At 41.8% G+C, this 20478-nt stretch overlaps 1 protein-coding gene across 1 annotated transcript in view; it reads left to right on the top strand.

Annotated features, from left to right (window-relative positions):
• The window catches only part of FAM83E (family with sequence similarity 83 member E), a 135280-nt gene that overhangs the window by 67682 nt on the left and 47120 nt on the right, over window positions 1-20478 (top strand). The window contains exon 5 of the mRNA XM_075839977.1: window positions 16302-17067. Coding sequence (XP_075696092.1) covers window positions 16302-17067 — 766 coding nt within the window. The remainder of the gene's footprint in view (window positions 1-16301; window positions 17068-20478) is intronic.

A 20478-nucleotide genomic window follows, 5' to 3' on the forward strand; every position in this document is an offset into this window, starting at 1 on the left:
TTGTACTTTTTAATAGCACCATTTTTGGGTGCATATAATTTTTTTATTAACTTTTTTTTGGGGGGATTATAAAAAAACCCTGAAATTCCGCCATTGTTCTATGCGTTTTTAAATTGACGCCGTTCACTGTGCGATGTAAATAACATGTTACCTTTATTCTATGGGTCGGTACGATTACGGCGATACCACATATGTAGAGGTTTTTTATGTTTTACGACTTTTGCACAATAAAAACACTTTTGAACTAAAATTATTTGTTTTTGCATCGTTGCTTTCCAAGAGCCGTAACTTTTTTATTTTTCCATCAATGTAGTGATTTTTTGGGCTTATTTTCTGCGGGACGAGACGTAGTTTTGATTGGTACTGTTTTGGGGTGCATGGGACTTATTGATACATTTTTATTATGACTTTTTTGGGGGGCAATGGAAAAAATTGCAATTTCGCCATTGTTTTTTGCGTTTTTTTTACGGTGTTCACCTTGCGGTTTAAATTACATATTAACTTTATTAATGGAGTCATTACGGTCGTGGCGATACCATATATGTGTACTTTTATATTTTTTTTACACTTATACTAAATAAAACCACTTTTTATGGAAAAAAATGGTTTTATTTATTTTTTTACTGTACTTTTTATTTCACATTGATTACTTCTTTTATTAGTCCCACTAGGGGACTTTACTGTGCAATCTTCAGATCGCTGCTATAATGTTCTGGTATACTTCGTATACCAGAGCATTATTGCCTGTCAGTGAAAATCTGACAGGCAATCTGTTAGGACGTGCCTCCGGCGCATCCTAACAGGCATATGTCCAGGGCAGACCTGGGGGCTTTTATCAAGCCCCCGGCTGCCATGACACCCCATCGGAGACCCGCGATTGCATTTGCGGGCCGCCGATGGGTGACAGAGGGAGCGCACTCCCTCTGTAAACAAAGTTAAATGCCGCGGTCGCTATTGACGGCGGCATTTTTAACGGGTTAAACGGCCACGATCAAAGTAAACTTCGATCGCGGGCGTTGGAGCAGGAGCTCAGCTGTCATCAGACAGCTGAGCCCCGGCTCCAGCCTGCACGGGAGACCCGTGCAGGACTTAGACTAGGCTCACGTGAAAAGGCGTCAGCCTAGCCTAAGGCCCCTTAGTGACGAACGTAAAAAAGGCGTATTGTTGGTCACTAAGGGGTTAATGGTCACAGCAGCCGTTTATTTATTTACATAATATGAAATTATATATATTTTCCAAAACATTATATAAAACACAGGGGATTCTCCACAATATAATTCCTCCCAAAGTTCTCAGGAACCTACCTGGGGTCAGTATATCAATAAACATCAATAATAAATAACACACGTAAGTAACATACATAAATATCATGGTAACGTATATTACGATAGGGGAAGTCCTTGAAGTTATTATTTTGGTTAATTGAGATAGCCATCTGCAACCACCACCTTTTTTACCTCCAGCCGTATCCCGGCTCGGAGGCACCGATCACCTCTGCAGATGGCTCTGACCAGAAACCCACTTCAAAGGCAGAGGCGTAGCTAGGTTCTCTACCAGCCGGGGTAAAGATTCAGTTTACCCCCCCCCCAACCACTTTCCCAAGATTACCTACCTTCCACCTCGCCAGGTTTGCTTTCTCTACCAATGACTTGTAATTATTATTTTTTTATCTTTTTTTTTTTATGTAACTCTAGCATAAAACCATTTGTACATTTTCTAAGCGATATAGTTATATAAAGAAGTTAACATAACAATAAATTAAAAGAAAATAAATAAATAAAGATGTCAGTGCCTGACTAAACAGATTGTATAACTGAGGCCAATGAGAATATATATGGTGAAATAATAAACAGTCTCCTCTTGTAGATAGTGCCATACACCCCCCTTATAGATAGTGCCACACCTTGCCTTGTAGATAGTGCCACACCCCCTGTAGATAGTGCCATACACCCCCCTGTAGATAGTGCTACACACCTCCCATTGTAGATAGTACCACATAGGTCCCTTGTGTAGAGAGTTCACACTCCCCCTTGTAGATAGTGTCACACCCCGCTTTAGATAGTGCCACACGCAGCCCCCTGTAGATAGTGCCACATACAGCTCCTTATAGATAGCGCCATACACACCCCTGTAGATAGTGCCATGCAGCCCCCTTGTAGATAGTGCCACACTCCCCTCCTTGTAGATCGTGCCACACCCACCCCTTGCAGATAGTGCCACACACACCCTCCTCTAAATAGCGCTACACCCCCCTCCCTGTACATAGCGCCATTGGGGCTTCCATATATGGATAGTGGCATTAGGGGCTTCTTCAGGAGCGGAATCCCCAGGAAGAGTGTCGGCAATGGTTTGACTGGAAATTCGCCATACCTCCCTACTTTCAAGTATCACAAAGAGGGAAAACTAATGCGGCGCGCGTAGCAACATCATATAATGGCCTATAGCTGCCCCCACACAGTATAATACCCCCATAGCTGCCACCACACAGTATAATGCCCCCATAGCTGTCCCCATACAGCATAATGTCCCCATACAGTACCCATGCAGTATAAAGCCCACATAGATGCCCCTGTACAGTACAATGCCTACACAGATGCCCCCATGCAGTATAATGTATGCAAAGACTCCTGTGCAATTTCACACTATGCTGAGGTATATGTCTGTTTTTTTGGGGGGGTTTACATCTGTGTTTTGGTGGCATAAACCTGTATACTTGTGGAGAATTTGAATCTTTTGTGTCCATTTATGGTATGTACACATGGATAAAATTTGCTGCAGAAAATTCTGCAGCATTTGCAACCCAGAATTTGCAGGGAAATCTGCCAGAAAATCTGCACCAAATCGTGCTGTGGAAACCAGCTAAGATAAAAAAAAAAAAAAAGACTATACTCGCCTCCCTGGTCCTTTGGATGGTCTCTGTACAGCTGTCATTCTGTGATTGACTGCTGTACAAAGACCATCAGAGGACAAGGTATGTGTTGCTACAAGAGCGTTACGGGAGGTGCACCAATGCGGAAGAAATGTGAAGCATAACCTTCCGAGCTAACTACCAGCTCCGACAAACACTGCTTGAACACTGCACAAAACTGGAATCTAGAAAGAAAAGTCCCGTCCAAATGATGCAGCAAAGGCAAATTTTACAAGCTACCTGTGGGCCTGAAGTCGCGCATACATCGCACCGGCAAACCGCCACCACCGGAAGAGCAGACAAAATTATCCTCTTACCCCTCCCTAGTTGATCTGTTTTTGACCGACGCAATAAATGTTCCAGTCTATCCTAATAATTCCACATCGTCCTGTCTAAGACCCCCAGTACGAGATGTACTTGGAGAGACCAGCTCGTACAGCCTGAGCACTCCAAAAAACGCCAGAGAAAAAGTGAATCGGAACAACTTTACCTCAAAAAGTGAACAGCCCACTGCATCTACAGCCGTCTTGAGCAAGCAAAGGAGGGAAAATGAAATGGGCCACCTGCGATCTAACTCCGCCCTGCCCCGTCGTAAACCCTTTAACGCTTACTTTACCAGAAATTCCTTAGTCACATCTGTTAAACCCCGAAATTTAAAACCAAAAGCTAACGCTGAGACAAAACTATTAACTTTAGCCGCAGAATAGCCCGACTCATAAGCATCCCACAACCAAAACAAAAGAGAGACCAACCTGTTACGATCCATACTGACATTGCCCAAGCATCTTACTCAATCTTCCCACTGACGCCAACTGGCAGAATTAGCGACCCATGTTGACCCTGCCAAAGACCTCTCAATTAACCTGCCTGGTGAATAGAAACCAGCTCCCAAAGATGATCCGGGCAGGTCATGACGATTGAATCTGCACCCGGCGCCAGCTGTCAAAAACGGTCCTACTGTGAGTGAGAAAGAGCATTAGCAATACAATTTTCCACACCCGGCACATGAGCTGCCACCACCCACGCATTCAATGACAAACAAACCAGTACTAAGTGCCTAAGCAATTGCACAACAGGTGGAGAGGACGCAGTGATGTTATTAATCGCCAACACTACCCCGAGATTGTCGCAGTGAAGGCGAACCTTCTTATCCCTGAGCCTATCCCCCAGGATAGTCACTGTGACCACGATGGCGAACAACTCGAGCACGGCCAGATTCCTCACAAGACCATTTACCACCCAGCTCGACGGCCAGCTACCCGCGCACTATTGACCCCCGCAGTAAGCAACAGACCTCCCTACCCCTGCCGCATCCGTGAAGAGGTCCAAATCATACGCACCGAGCACCCACGACATCCAAAGGGATGAAAATCGTCCCACACCCGCAAGTCGGCCCGATGTTCAGCGCCCAATTACACAAGATGATGTGGTTCCCGCACGCCTGCCTTGGCGTCCGCCAAACGGACACCTTTCCCATCGGCATGATACGATACGCAAAATTTAACGTCCCCAACAGCGACTGCAGACTATGCAAGGTCATTTTCCATAAACGACACGCCCGCCGAACCTCGTTATCCTCAGGAAGTCTACATTCCATTGCGACGGACTCTATCTCAATCTCTAAAAAACAGATGGGAGTGACAGGGCCTTCCGTCTTTCCCAGTGCCAAAGGAACCCCGAAGTCCCTAGTGACCTGTTGTAAAGCATACAATAGGTTACCGCAAACAGTGAAAACCCTGAGGCCGACACAAAAAATCATCAAGATACTGAATCAATGAGTCAACCCCGGCTACCGCCCCAGTGACTCAGTCGATGAAGGAACTAAACGCCTCAAAATACGCGCACGTCATGGAGCAACCCATGTGGAGGCACCAATCAACATACAACCCCCCATCCCAAAAACATCCCAACAGCCATTGGCTGTCAGGGTGCACAGGCAACAGCCCAAACGCCGCTTCAATATCAGTTTTTGCCAGAAGAGCCCCGCAAACGGCCCGCCTAACCAAACCAACCTCAGGATTAATGCCGTCGTTCACTGACGACCCTTTTGGGAAAGAGAGATGTTGGATCAAGCAAAATTTGTTGGGCTCCCGCTTTGGCACGACGCTCAAAGGGGAAACTACTAGATCCCCCACTGGGGGCAAAGGAGGAGCCCACCATGTGACCCAACGATACCTCTTTGTTAAGTTTAGGGGAAACTACTTCGGAATGCTGGTAAGCAGACCGAAGGTTCCGCTGTGTAACTGGGACTACATGCGAAGGAGCGGGAATAAGGAAACCAAACAAAACCCTTCATAAATCAACTTAGCTGTGGCCCTATCAGGATAATCATTTAGATAGGGGGCCATCCTTGCCAACCTCACTGGCATCACTCCCTTGGCTAGCAGAACCGGGTTGGGTTACCGATCATTTTCCCTTACGCAAGCATTTGAAAGTGCCGTAGAAGGACCCGCTGCAGTGTGAACAAACGTGCTTAAGTTTGCAAGTGGATCCGAACTTGCACTGGCCATCATTAAATTGCCAACAAAACCCAAGTTTGGAACCTGGACCCTGGCCGGACTGACTGGACTGACGGTACGAACCGCCGCTCCCCAGAAAGGACTGAACCTGCTTCATCCGAGGGGTCACCCATAACCACAAGGCTATATCTTTTTGATCCCACCATATGGATGGCCGAACCGCATTGCTCTGACGAACCTGTTCGTTGTAACGCAACCACCACTGTTCTGCTACGCACTGCACGTACAGAGGCTCTATGTTGAGATGATGCAAACCCACTGGCCGGGACATCACCATGCGGGGCTGTCGACGACATTCCACCAGGCCTGGAGCCAGAAGGAGGGGGAGTCACCGGGAATCTAGGAGGTGACCCCCTATTGACCGCTGGGCCCCGCTGCGGCTGAGGATTCCTGCCAGGATGGGACCTCAGAGGGGGCGTAGTCCCCACCGAGGTCTGGCATGCAGCGTCCCTAAGGGGCCCTTCCTGTGGCGCCTGACCCGCTGAGGCCAGAGCAGCGATACACAGGGAGGGCCGCAGAGGAGTATCTGTGCCCCCGCCGCCATACTGCCAGAGAGGAAGGGAGGGCCGGGAAAAGGGAGTGTGTTCCAGCCGACAGTCATAACGGCACGCTGGGAGATCCTGGGCAACACCTCAGAGGCAGCAGGTAAACGCAGGAGAGATGTTACCTGCTCCTCTAACCAGCCGGGGCAGCAGCAGAAAGCCGTTCGAAAAGGCTATCCTCAGACGCCATTGCGAGTAGGTCACAAGAACTAATTTCAGATGATGTTTTTCCTCTTTACACTTCCCTCAAAATGAGAGAAACAACAGGAAGGCACACCCTGTAACATACCTCCCCTTTACTCCTCCCTTCAGCTCCATAAGCAACTCCTTCCACCCCTCCCTCTTGACCGCTCTGTGAACCCAGCAACTCTGTTATTAACCCTACTCCCTCCTATACCTGTCATGGAGGCCCCCCCCTTACTTTCTTTTAGGCGGCAGTACGGTCTCTTCTATGGGTCTGTGTGCTTTGCGTTGTTTCAACACACAGCACACGGACGAGAATTACGCTCGTCTGAATGAGCCCTAACAGTAATGGGAAGTGTTTGCATATTCTCTTGCATTAACATGAGTCTCTCTAATCCCATTTGTTTTAATCATAATATGGGCAATTGTGGAGGGAAGGCTACATAACAGCAGCCTATAAGACTCATAAGCTTCTGTAAATTCATCTGTAAATCCAAGTGGATAGGGAATATGGCAGGGACCTGTGCACTACACGTAGTGCATCCCGTATAGCCAATCATCCCCATTCATGCCACACTGGGGCAGCAGGTCTCCCGACCGCTGTGATTGGCTTGATACGGACGTACCCCTGTTAGGGGGAGTGATTTGCTGAACGTGCCGACACGATAGGCTGTCACATTACAATGGGGGTGGACTCTCCACCTTAAATTGTGGAGTGTTCTGCCGCCAACTGCGGCAAGCAAACTGATCTGATGTCTGGCATGATTGAATGCCGTTCTACCCATTGCATTGCACGCTAATAATGAATAAATGAACAACAACACTTACCATCTACAGGCCCCTGATGAATTGTGGCAGATAACACTGACAAAAAGGAAACGCGTATACTAACGGGGGAATCCCCAAGGTATCTAACCGGATTATGGTAGCACTATTTGGATAAATAAAATTCTAAAATATCAATAAAAATATTATAAATAAAAATATATAAAAATAACAAAATATATATAAAAATAACAAGATCAAAGTAACGAAAAATAGAAAAATCCATAATAGCAATAAACTATTGGAAACCAGCTCCACATCCGGTTGTAACAAATTTATGAGTTAATTTATATATATACCTCAGATCTCCAGCAGGTCACAGAGCTAATAGTGGCAATGTTAGTGCATTCGCACTTGTACTAAGCAATGACATTACTGCAGTCTGCACTGTGTATCAAATAGAAGCACGTTGCATTTTGAATAAAATACAGTGATATCGTCACATTACAGTATATATCCCTAAAGACATAAACCAGTGACAAAAGTAAATCCAAGTGGATAGGTAGTAGCTCTTGCATCTCAACTAAAATTAAAAAGGGCCAGGACTTGTTCATTCTCATTATCAGTGGGGTAATGATTGCCAGACTCACACAGATGTGACCATTATTGCATTTTCGGAAATTATAATTCAATAAAAGACCACAGACTCCACTTAAAAAAAAAATGCGTGGTGTGTATGCACCAATTAAAATTAATTGCCACCATATTTGAGACTTGCGTGTTATGGATGCTTTACACAGTCATGTTGATGAGGCCTTATGGATTAATCACTCATCATGAAATAATGAGATTAAGATTCAACAATGTCAAATTGTTTTATTAAACTTTTTTTTTCCAACTTATACAAATAGCCTTTAATTTAACGTCCAAAATGTAAAAATAAATCAGCAACATCTCGTGTAAAAGAAAATGTTGCATCGCTATGATCAATAACAATGTTATTTTTTTTACAGTGGAACAATCAGTGAAAATATATACCATACTTTGATTGAACATCGCTGATCTTTTTGTGCATCTACACTGCTAAATTATCGTTATTAATCTGTTGTTTGCAAGCGATCATATCATTAACCCCATAATGACCGTCCAAACGACTTTTCCCGGCGATCAATAAGGGTGCTTATGCCACAGTCGTGAAAAGGCGGCACTGTGACATAAGTCTGGGACAGGTGTCCCGTGCCAGCTAGAGTGGGTGTCGGGCTGTCTAAAGACTGACGAGCTCCTGCTCTAACAGGCGGGATTGAAGTTACCTTCGATCCCACCCGTATAACCCCTTAGATACTACAGTCAATAGCGACTGCTACATTTATGTTGTTTCAGACGGAGGGGGCTCCCCCTGTCACCCTATTAGGACATCTGCGACACAAGTTGTTATAGCAACATCGGCACCCCGCTACGCGATTGCGGGGGCCGATTGTTGCGGGGCGCGATTGCTATGGCAACCGGAAGCCTAACAAAGGCTTCCTATCTGCCATTACGTTAGCCGATTAGGCCCCGCCCGGAGGCGGAGCCTGATCGGCTTGCTGTCAGTGAACAACTGACAGTTCTAATACATTGCACTACATGGGTAGTGCAATGTATTAGAACATCAAACAAACAGTTGGACCTTCAAGTCCCCTAGTGGGACTAAAGAAAAGTGTAAAAAAAAAAGTGTAAAAAAATAAAAGTTGTAAAAATACAATAAAAGTTTCAAATAATAACACAAAACACAATCACCCTTTTTCCTTTATCAAGTCATTTATTGTTGAAAAAAATAATAAAGCCATACATATTTGGTATCGCTGCGACCGTAACGACCTTAACTATAAAAATATTATGTTATTTATTCCGCACAGTGAACGCCGTAAAAAAAAAACTAAAAAATACTGACATAATTGCTATTTTTTGGTCACTTTGTCTTCCAAAAATTGAAATAAAAAGTGATCAAAAAGTCACATGTACCCAAAAATGGTACCTATAAAAATTATAACTCGTCTCGCTAAAAATAAGCCCTCATACAGCTCCGTCAACGAAAAAATTAAAACCGTTATGGCTCTCACAACATGGCGACAGAAAAAATCCATTCTTTTTACAAAGGTTATTTTATTGTGCAAAAAGTTGTAAAACATAAAAAAGTTCTATAAATTAGGTATCACCGGAATCGGACTGACCCGCAGAATAAAGGTAACATGTCATTTATAATGCATAGTGAACGCTGTATAAAAAGAACTTAAAAATAATGTCAGAATTGCTGTTTTTTGGTCACCTTGCCTCCCCAAAAAAAAAGGATAACATGTGATCAAAAAGTTGCATGTACCCCAAAATGGTACCAATAAAAGCTACAGCTCGTCCCGCAAAAAGAACAGCCCTCATACCACTACGTCTATGAAAAAATAAAATTAGTTAAGGCTCCAATAAGCCAGGAAATAAAAATATGCAGTTGTGCCGGCCCGAGGGAAACATTTCTTCTTTTTCAAGTGGCGAATTATCAAGGCCCCTAAAATTAGGGAACCAGGAAGGGGAGGGCCCAAACATATCTGCTGAAAGCGAGGGTGCCCGTATTATACCAGGACAACACTTCTCAGCAAAATTCCTCAAACTGCAAAGGTGCGGAGTGTGGACCAAAAGGGGATAAGAAAGGACACAGTTTATCAGTGCGACACCGGCCTGTGCAGAAAGGATTGTGTCACAGCGTAACACACATCTATGGATTATTTTATTGTTTTTGTTTACCCCATTATTATACCACCTGACTATGCCCCTTATATACGCCGCCCGGCTTACATGTACCCCACATTATAAACGGAAACACCAGTAAGACTCAATACAAGACTACTACAAGCAAAATCCACACTCCAAAAGCCAAATGGCGCTACCTCCCTTCTGAACCCAACAGTGTGCCCAAACAGCAGTTTACTTCCACATATATGGCATCGCCATACCCGGGAGAACCCTTTTAACAATTTTTGGGGTGTGTGTCTCCAGTGGCACAAGCTGGGCGCCACATATTGGCATATCTATAGAAAAAAATCCCATTTTCACTCTGCAACATCGAGTGCACACCAATTTCTGCAAATCACCTGTGGTGTTAATATGCTCACTACACCCCTAAGTGAATACCTTGAGGGGTGTAGTTTCCAAAATGGGGTCACTTCTTGGGGGATCCACTGTTTTGGTCCCACAGGGACTTTGCAAATGCGACATAGCGCACAGAAACCAATCCAGCAAAATTTGTACTCCAAAAGCCAAATGGCGCTCCTTCCCTTCTGAGCCCTACTCTGTGCCCAAACAGCCGTTTATGACCACATATGTGATATTGCCGTACACAGGAGAAGTTGCTTTACAAGTGTTGTGGTGCTTTTTTTCATTTATTTGTTGAGAAAATGAAACATTTTCAGCTAAATCTACGTCTTATTGAATACGTCTAATAAAATCTATGAAACACCTGTGGGGTCAAAATGCTCACTACACCCCTAGATGAATTCCTCAAGGGGTGTAGTTTGTGAATGGAATCACTTTTGGGGAGTTTCCGCTGTACTGACACCTTAGGAGCTTTGCAATAGTGACATGGTGTCAAGAAACCAATCCAGCAAAATCTGTGCTCCAAAAGCCAAATGGCGCTCCTTCTCTTCAGATCCTTGCCGTGTGCCCAAACAGCAGTTTATGACCACAAATGGGGTATTGCCGTGCTCCAGAGAAGTTGCTTTACAAATTTTATTTTTTTATTCCTTTATTTGTTGAGAAAATGAAACATTTTGAGCTAAAGCTACGTCTTATTGGGAAAAAAGGATTTTTTTTTATCTTCACTGCCCAATTCTAATAAAATCTATGAAACCGCTGTGGGTTCAAAATGCTCACTACACCCCTAGATGGATTCTTCAAGGGGTGTAGTTTCATAAATGGAGTCACTTTTTTGGTGTTTTCACTGTTTTGGTCCCTTAGGGGCTTTGCAAATGTGACGTGGTCTCCGCAAACCATTCCTGCTAAATTTGAGCTGCAAAAACCAAATGGCGCTCTTTCCCTTCTAAGCCCTGCCGTGTGTCCACAACTGTTTATAACCACATGTGGGGTATTGTTTTACTCGGGAGAAATTGCTTTACAAATGTAGTGGTGCATTTTCTCCTTTTAGCCCTTGTGGAAATTAGAAAAAAATTAGCTAAACCTACATTTTCTTTGAAAGAATGTAGATTTTCATTTTCACTGCCTACTTCCAATAATTTCTCCAAAAACCCTGCGGTTTAAAAATGCTCACTATACCCCTAGATAATTTCCTCAAGGCGTATAGTTTCCGAAATGGGGTCACTTTTGGGGGATTTCCACTGTTTTGGCGCCGCAAGAGCCTTTCAGACCCGACATGGTGCCTAAAATATTTTCTAATAAAAAAGGAGGCCCCAAAAGGTGTTCCTTTGTTTCTGAGGCCTGTGCTGCAGTCAATAAGTGCACTAGGGCCACATGTGGGGTATTTATAAAAACTGCAGAATCTGGGCAATAGATATTGAGTTGTGTTTCTCTGGTAAAACTTTCTGTGTTACAAAAAAAATAGATGAAAAATTAATTTCTGCAAAAAAAAAAAGAAATTTGAAAATTTCACATCTACTTTGCCTTAATTCCTGTGAAACATCTAAAGGGTTAAGAAACTTTCTAAATGCTGTTTTGAATACTTTGAGGGGTGAAGTTTTTAAAATGGGGTGACTTATCGAGGGTTTCTAATATATAAGGCCCTAAAATCCACTTCACAACTGAACTGGTCCCTGTAAAAATAGCCTTTTGAAATTTTCTTGAAAATGTGAGAAATTGCTGCTAAAGTTCTATGCCTTGTGATGTCATAGAAAAATAAAAGGATGTTCAAAAAACAATGCCAATCTAAAGTAGACATATGGGTGATGTTAATTAGCAACAATTTTGTGTGGTATTACCATCTGTCTTACAAGCAGATACATATAAATGTAGAAAAATGCTAATTTTTGCAATTTTTCGCTACATTTTGGTGTTTTTCACAATTAAATACTTAATGTATCGAGCAAATTTTACCAGTAACATAAAGTCCAATGTGTCACGAGAAAACAATCTCAGAATCGCTTGGATAGGTAAAAGCATTCCGAAGTTATTACCACATAAAGTGAAACATGTCAGATTTGAAAAAATTGGCTGCGTCCTGAAGGCCAAAACAGGCGGTGTCCTGAAGGGGTTAAGGTTTCCATAGTTAATATGAATAGAGAAGGGGATAGAGGGCATCTCTGCCTGGTACCATTAAGAATGCTAAAATATGGGGATAGAGTCCCATTTAATTTAAGTCTAGCCCTGGGCGCCGAGTATAGAGAAAAAATTTCTCCTATAAAGGGTTCTGGGAATGTGGCTCTCATAAACGACCAGCTCACAGGGTCAAAGGCTTTCTCCGCATCGGTTCCCGGGAGTACTAGAGGGATTTTGTGTTTCCTGACATAGAAGATCAGGTGGATTAAACGTGATGTATAGTGTTTCCCCTCTCTTCCTTGGACAAAACCTGTCTGTTCAGGACCAATGAGGGTTGGAAGAAGACCCTCAATCCTATTAGCAAGTAATTTAGCCCACCATTTCAAATCTGTGTTTAGGAGGGAAATAGGACGGTAATTCACACAATGTTTTGCGTCTTTACCCTCTTTAGGGAGTAACGTGATATGAGCCTCTAAGGCTTGTGCAGGAAGGGTTGAACCTCGCAGGAGGGAATTACAGACCTCTAAAAACTTAGGGAGGAGGGTGTCTTCAAATTTTTTATAATAGTAGATTGGGAGAACATCTGGGGCCAGGCTCTTTCCATAGGAATGGAATGTAAGACTGATTTTAATTCTGCTAGTTGGAAGGGTACGAGAAGACGTTCCTTATCTGCTTCAGATAATGTTGGTAATTTAATAGAGGATAGGAAATTAGCAGATAATTTATCTATGCCTGTTTTGGAGGGGATATTGTAAAGTGAGTTATAGAAGGATAAAAACTCCCTAGTGATGTCGTCAATATTTGAAACCTGAGAGCCAGACTCTGTGATAATGGGGGCAACAAAGGACTGTTCAGTTCTATTTTTTAATAGAGCCGACATTATTTTAAAGCCCTTATTGCCATGAACATAAAACTTATACTGGCTGTGTTGATACAATTTTGATAAACGAGAATTAAGAAGATCTTTTAATTTCCTTCTAAGCTCCTCCAAGTCTGTTTGCGCATTAATAGCTAGAGACCTCTTACACAAGGCTTCCAGCGTATCGATTTGAGCAAGCAGGGAATTCAGTTCCGCTTTCCTTTGTTTCTTACGTTTAGAGCCCACGGCCAGGAATTCTCCTTGGATGAATGCTTTATGCGTCTCCCATATTAAAGACTGGGAAACCCCTGGGGTTTCATTAAATTTGTAAAACTCAAGTAATGCCTTTTTGATCCCCATCACCAAAGAGTCTCTATCTAGCATGGATTCATTCAATCTCCAAATCCACTCCCTGGGAGGGAGATTCGTCAGTACGAATCTCAGTAATACAGGGGCATGATCTGACAATGTTATGTGGTTTATTGTCGCTCGGGTAATTAGAGGGAGATGGGAGCTTGAAATAAACAGATAAACCAGTCTATGGTAAAAATGGTGTGGTTTAGAGTAAAAGTAATCATTTAGCTTTGGATTGAGAAACCTCCAGGCGTCAACCATACCCATCGCTGCTAGGGATTTCTTAAGTCTGCTTAAGGAGGAAAAGGAATGTACAGAAGTTTTAGTAGAAACATCCAATGATGGGTTAAGGGTGATATTAAAATCTCCCCCAATAAACTTCACACCTTTTGCAAATTTCTCAAATTTCTCCAAGATTGATATAAGCCAGGAAATTTGATTATGATTAGGGGCATAAAGATTTGCAACGGATATGGTTGTGCCCAAAAGGCTCCTTGTAATAAAGAGAAACCTTCCTTCTGGGTCAGTTAGTGTGAGAATGTGGGAATATGGGAGATTTTTACGTAAAGCTATGCTAACCCCCTTGGAGGAAGAAACGGATTAGGTGCTATGAAACCACCGTGAGTACGGACCAAAAGAGAGGTACGGAATGTTGGACATTTTGAAATGGGTTTCCTGTAGTAGAACAATATCGGTGCAGGATTTTTCTGACTCCTCTTCCTAGGTTTGTTTAAGCCTCTCACATTGTATGAGGCCAGCATGCATCATTTTGATGTGGCGCATCTTATAACTGTCTTGTCTAAGTTTACTCTGTCTAAAACCTAGACAGTATTAGCAAATCTGCCCCATTGTTAGTTTATCAGCCACGTAGTAAGATATCCCTGTGAATCATGAAGCCCAGCTACTGTAGAGGAGGGGGATACAGCTGTTTTTAAGGGTTAATCTGCTAGAGGAGGGGGATACAGCTGCTTGTAAAGGGTTAAAGCAGCTACACCACTCTGAAGAGAAAGCTGTGACAGGATTTACCTCTGCTATTGCTTCTTCAACCCTCCTCCTCTTGCTGCTCCATAAAACACGGGAATCTATCTTACATTGCTGCTAATATGTCCTGAGGCAAGATAGCAGCAGAGATCTTCCCTGTGTACATGCTGTACACTTACAGTCTTCCCCCACACAGTGACTCTACCAGATTAGGCCCTGTTCACATCACGTTTGTGATGTATGTTTATTGTATACACTGGAAAAGCTCCCGACACATGCTAAATGTGCCCATATGTTTCTCTGCCTGGCCGGTATTCGTTTTTACAAGATGCATCGTGAACAGCACAATGCACAGTTCAGCTCAAACAGAAACAATAGAGCGTGGTAGATGTAAACCCCACATCCCCACCACCATTACCAGTACAACAATATATATTATCTCATTCCTCAGCCACTGCCTGATCATGCCCACCCAGCTCTGCTCATGATCCAGACAATCAGCTTAGAACCCATGTACAGTTAGAGGAGTTCGGGAGCGGGAAAGGTAAGTATTATTGGCTGTTTTCTATTGGATAAATCCAATAGATAGCGGACAATTTAAAAAAATGGGCGCAGTGGTCTAAGAGGGAGGGGTCCCCTCCAAAATTTGCTCGCCTGTTGTAGACGTCCTTATGTTCTTTTGGTGACAATTAATATTTTCAATTAATATTTCAGCGAAAACTAAAAATATTATAATGTAAAATTCTATATGTGCCCTTCTTTATGAAAAAAAAATAGCCCAATAAAATTAAAAAAATACAGTAAACTGATGTTGAGATTCAAGACCAGAACTTCCTCCTTAGTAGAAATGCAAGATAACAGCTACACTGTGAGAACCTCTTACAGTTAGTTGGAAGAATTGCAGACTTTCTACCCTATAGTATGGATAAACCTAAGTAATGGTCTATATCTTTGCCAGACTGTATAATAGCACAGACTGAGCGCATGAAACTATATATTCAGCGAGGCAGGCACAGACCCTCGGTGACAGAGATACATTTAGTAGTATTACATCTTTCATATACATTTTTAACTTTTCAGTGGTTTGATTGGTCAGTGCTGGGTCCCAGGAGCCTGTTCACACTCTGACACGGAAAGCGTTGGCCAAGCAATTATATGCTAGGCATGCAGGGAAATGTAGTCTGCATCCTAGCCTGTCAATCACTAAGATCCCACCCAGCACAAATAAACATAAGAAACTAAATGTCAAAGGGAGACAACAGGTACACAAAATATATTTGTCTGGGATCTGGAGGGTCTGCCTAGAGGTCACTTTACTGGCCATACTGAGCACCAATCTGCGATATAACAAGTCAACTGCCGCTCATTTAAAGGCCCTTTTACAAAGGTTTATGCAAACAGTATGGGGGCAAACAATACAATTGTTAGGTCCCCATACAGTTTGCATATTGTCGGCAACACATCGCCTGTTTACACGGTGAGATATGCTGGCGAAAACGATTATTTTTTAGACTGCTCGAAAGATGCTATTAGCCAACAAACTAGCGTTTTCCTGTTTGTCGGCTGATCGCTGCCATGATTACACAGGCCAATGATTGGGAGCGAGCATTATGTACGAATACTTGTTTTGTCGATTATCGCCATGGGTAGATGGGCCATAACTAATGTCCTGGTCCAGGTCATTTGAATTTTATTTATAAATCTCGGAAAACCCTTTTAATTTGAAAAAATGCTTTATTGACTAACTAAAATCCCATGTGGAATTGCATCAGTGTTGCACCATATTTTGCCACAATGAATTGTACAGATTGAATAAGAATGAAATTTGAATGACAAATGATATATAATAATACTATGTTTTGCTCTTCAGAACTGAGCATTCTTATACAACCATGTTTATTGTGTGAATTGCTTTCAGACATCTTTACTTATAACCTATATGATATAATCTTTTTCAGCTTCACGTGGAGTGACTCAAGACTAGACAGAAACTTGATCACACTTTTAACTGGAGAAATAACTGATTCATTTGATAATGAGTTTCGAACACTATTCGCAGCCTCACGACCACTTCAGAGATATGATTTTGCCAAAGATCCCAACAAAGATGCCCATAATAAAGCAATAGTACCCTCACCTATGACTGCTCTGCCGAAAGATACTGAAAACGTAAATTCCACTGCACAGGTTGTGTCAGTTGTGACGGAACCTTCTACAAATGGATTTTCCTCACCTCAAAGATTTACCACCAATGGAGCTTTGCAGCCCACAGATGTACTTTCATCCCCTTACATGACACCATTGGTTGGACTACAGTTGTCTAAAAGTATTAATAAAATAGCAGAACGGCGTACTGTTGTTCCAGCAATAGTAAAGGGTAATGGCATGGATTATGGATTTAACTGGACTTCAGGTGCACCCCAAGACTCTTCAGTCATAGCCAAAGAAACAGTAAACGTGCCTGATTACTCGATCCGCCACCGCCTTGCTGCCTGTCGAAATTTTGAAGGACCTACCATGAACCTTCGAAGTGCCCAAGAGTCTCACAGTGCGTTGAGTGATATTTTAAAGAATGTTCAACGGAATAGATTGTCTGTGGCTAAAACAACAGGGGGAAGGCCAAGCAAGTCTCTTTGGGATCTTAGTCAGCTGTCTCAATTGTCAGGTTGCAGTGGAGAACCTAGTGCAAGACAAAACCCCTTAGAACTTGGGGAGGATGCAAAGGTAAGTGTATTGTACTTTGCTTGGAATTTTTTTTTAACCCCTTCCCATCACAGCCACTTTTGGACAAAATGACAGAGCCCCATTTTTAAAATCTGACGTGTCAATTTATGTGGTAATAACTTTGGAATGCTTCCACCTAGCCAAGCGATTCTGAGATTATTTTCTAGTGACAAATTGTGCTTTATGTCAGGGGTCAAGTGTGATAAATTCATTGCTTATTTGTGAAAAACATTCTGAGAAAAATTTAAAAAATTAGCATTTTTCTAAATTTGAATGTATCTGCTTGTAAAACAGACAGTAATACCACACAAAATAGTTGCTAGTTAACATTTCCCATATTTCTACCTTATGTTGGAATAATTTTTTTGAACATCATTTTATTTTTCTAGGACGTTACAAGGCTTAGAATTTTAGCAGAAATTTCTCACGTTTTCAAGAAAAATTTCAAAATAATATTTTTATATGGTCCAGTTCAGTACTGAAGTAGCTTTGAGTGGCCTATATTTTGGCAAACCCCCATATATCACCCCATTTTAAAAACTCCACCCCTTAAAGTATTCAAAACAGCATTTAGAAAGTTTCTTAACCCTTTAGTTGTTTCACAGGAATTGAAGCAAAGTGGAGGTGAAATGTACAAAAAAATTTTTTGTTGCAGAAATTCAATTTTTATGAATTTTTTCTGTAACAGAGATACGCAGCTCAATATTTATTGCCCAAATTCTGCAGATTTTAGAAATATCCCACATGTGGCCCTAGTGTGCTACTGGACTGAAACACAGGCCTCAGGAGCAAAATAGCACCTCATGGATTTTGGGGCCTTCTTTTTATTCAATTACATTTTAGGCATTATGTCAGGTTAGAAGAGGTCTTGTTGTGCCAAAACAAAGGAAACACCTAAAAAAGACCACATTTTGGTAACTACACCCCACAAGGAATTCATCTAGGGGTGTAGTGAGCATTTTGACCCCACAGGTGTTCCATAGATTTTATTAGAGTTGGGCAGTGAAAATGAAAAATTACTTTTTTTTCTACTACGACTTAGCTTTAGCTCAAAATTTTTAATTTCCTCATCAAATAAAGGAAAAAAAAGCACCCCAACATTTGTAAAGAGACTTCTCCAGAGTAGGGAAATACCCCATATGTGCTCATAAATTGCCATTTGGGCACACGGCAGGGCTCAGAAGGGAAGGCGCGCCATTTGGCTTTTGGGGCGCAGATTTTGTAGGATTGGTTTCTTAGCACCATGTCACGTTTGCAAAGCCCCTAAGGTACCAGTACACTAGAAACTTCCCAAAAGTGACTCCATTTGGTAAACTACACCCCTTTAGGAATTAATCTAGGGGTGTATTGTGCATTTTGACCACACAGGTTTTTGCTAAATTTATTAGAATTGGAACGTGAAAATAAATGTAAAAAAAATACTCTTTTTCCCAATAAGAAGTAGTTCTAGCTCAAAATTTTGCATTTTCATAAGGACTATAGATAAAGAAGCACCTCAATGTTTGTAAAGCATTTTCACCCGAATACAGCAATACCCCATATGTGACTGCAAATTGCTGTTTGGACACACGGCAGGACTCAGAAGGGAAGGGACGCCATTTGACTTTTTGCTGAATTGGTTTCTAGGTGCCATGTCGCATGTGCAAAGCTCCCTGAGGTTCCAGTACAGTAGAAATTCCACAGATGTGACCTTATTTTCGAGACTTTACCCCTCAAGGAATTAAATTAGGGTTGTAGTGAATATTTTAACCACACAGGTTTATTATAGATTTTATTAGAATTGGGCCATGAAAATTGAAATCTAAATTTTTTCCAATAATATATAGTTTCAGCTCAACATTTTTCATTTTTACAAGAAATATAGGAGAAAAGTCACCACAAAATTTGTTATGCAAGTTCTCCCGCGTAGGGCAATACCTTATATGTGGTCGTAAACTGCTACTTGGACACACAGCAAGGCTCTAAAAGGAAGGAGCGCCGTTTGGTTTTTAGAATGGTGATATGACACCATGTTGCATTGAACCAGGGAACCAGTACAGTGGAAAGCCCCGAAATTATCCCATTTTGAAAACTATATCCCTTAAGGAATTCATCTAGAAGTGTAGGGAGCATTTTGACCCCACAAGTGTTTTTTAAAAATTAGTACACAATAGATGTTGCAGATTGAAAATTTCCATTTTTCCACAGATATGCCATTTTAGTGCCCAATGTGCTGTGCCCAGCCTGTACAACTGGAGACACACAATTCATAAATAGTTAAGCTGGTACAGAAATTCCCCATAATGTGGTTATAAACTGCTGTTTGGGCCCACTGCCAGACTCAAAAGAACCGCCATTTTGCTTTTGGAGCGCAGATTTTGCTTGGTAGTAGTTTTGTTTGGGATTTTACCGGTATTTCACCTTATGATGTGGGGCATATGTAAGCTGGGCAGAGTGGATCAGGGTATAATAGGATGATGTAATAATGGGGTAAATGAATAATAAAATAAAAAATCTATGGATTGGTATGGTACGCTACGGTTTATTGGGTATTATTCAAAATGTATGCTCTCCAGTACTGCCGAGTATTTGACTTCTTCACTAGCCCTATAAGCAGCACAAGTCCCTAAAGTTTCCTCATCTTCGCTACATCTATGGAGTCCACCTGTGGGGTCCAGCAAATGAAGATGTGGAGTTTTTAGTGAAAAACTACTGGACCTAAAAAATTAGTCTGGGCCGTTATTTAGCATAATTTTGCATCACTGCTTTCTGAGAGTCATAACGTTTTATTTTTCCGTTGACGGAGCTGTGTGAGGGCTTGGTTTTTGTGGAACGAGCTGCAATTTTTATTGGTTTGATTTTGGTGTACATGCAATTTGTTTTTTAGCACTACTTCATTTTTTGGGAGATGAGGAAACCAAAAAACAGCCATTCTAGATCTGTTCTGTTTTTTATTTTTTACAGTGTTCACTGTGCAGTATAAACAACATGTTAACTTTATTCTGTGGGTCAATACGATTTATACCAAATTTATAAAGTGTTTTTTTAAGTTTTGCAACTTTCGCACTATAAAAATACTTTTATATTAAAAAAAATATATGTTTTAGTGTCGCCATTTCTGACAGCCATAACTTTTTTTATTTTTCAGTTCATATCGAAATGGAAGGGCTTGTTTTTTGCGTAACGAACTGTAATTTTTGTGGGTACCATTTTGGGGTACTTGCAACGTTTTGATCACTTTTTATCACATTTTTTTTAGACAAGGTGACCAAAAAAAAAAATTGCTGTCATTGTTTTTTATTTCATTTTTTTACGGTGTGCACCATGCGAAAAAAATAATATGATACTTTTATATTTCAGGCGGTTCCGAATGCGGCGATACCTATTATGTAGGGGTTTTTTTTCATTTTTTTAAATTATAAAGGACTCGAT

This window comes from Rhinoderma darwinii, chromosome 10, assembly GCF_050947455.1.
Source record: "Rhinoderma darwinii isolate aRhiDar2 chromosome 10, aRhiDar2.hap1, whole genome shotgun sequence".
NCBI lineage: Eukaryota > Metazoa > Chordata > Amphibia > Anura > Rhinodermatidae > Rhinoderma > Rhinoderma darwinii.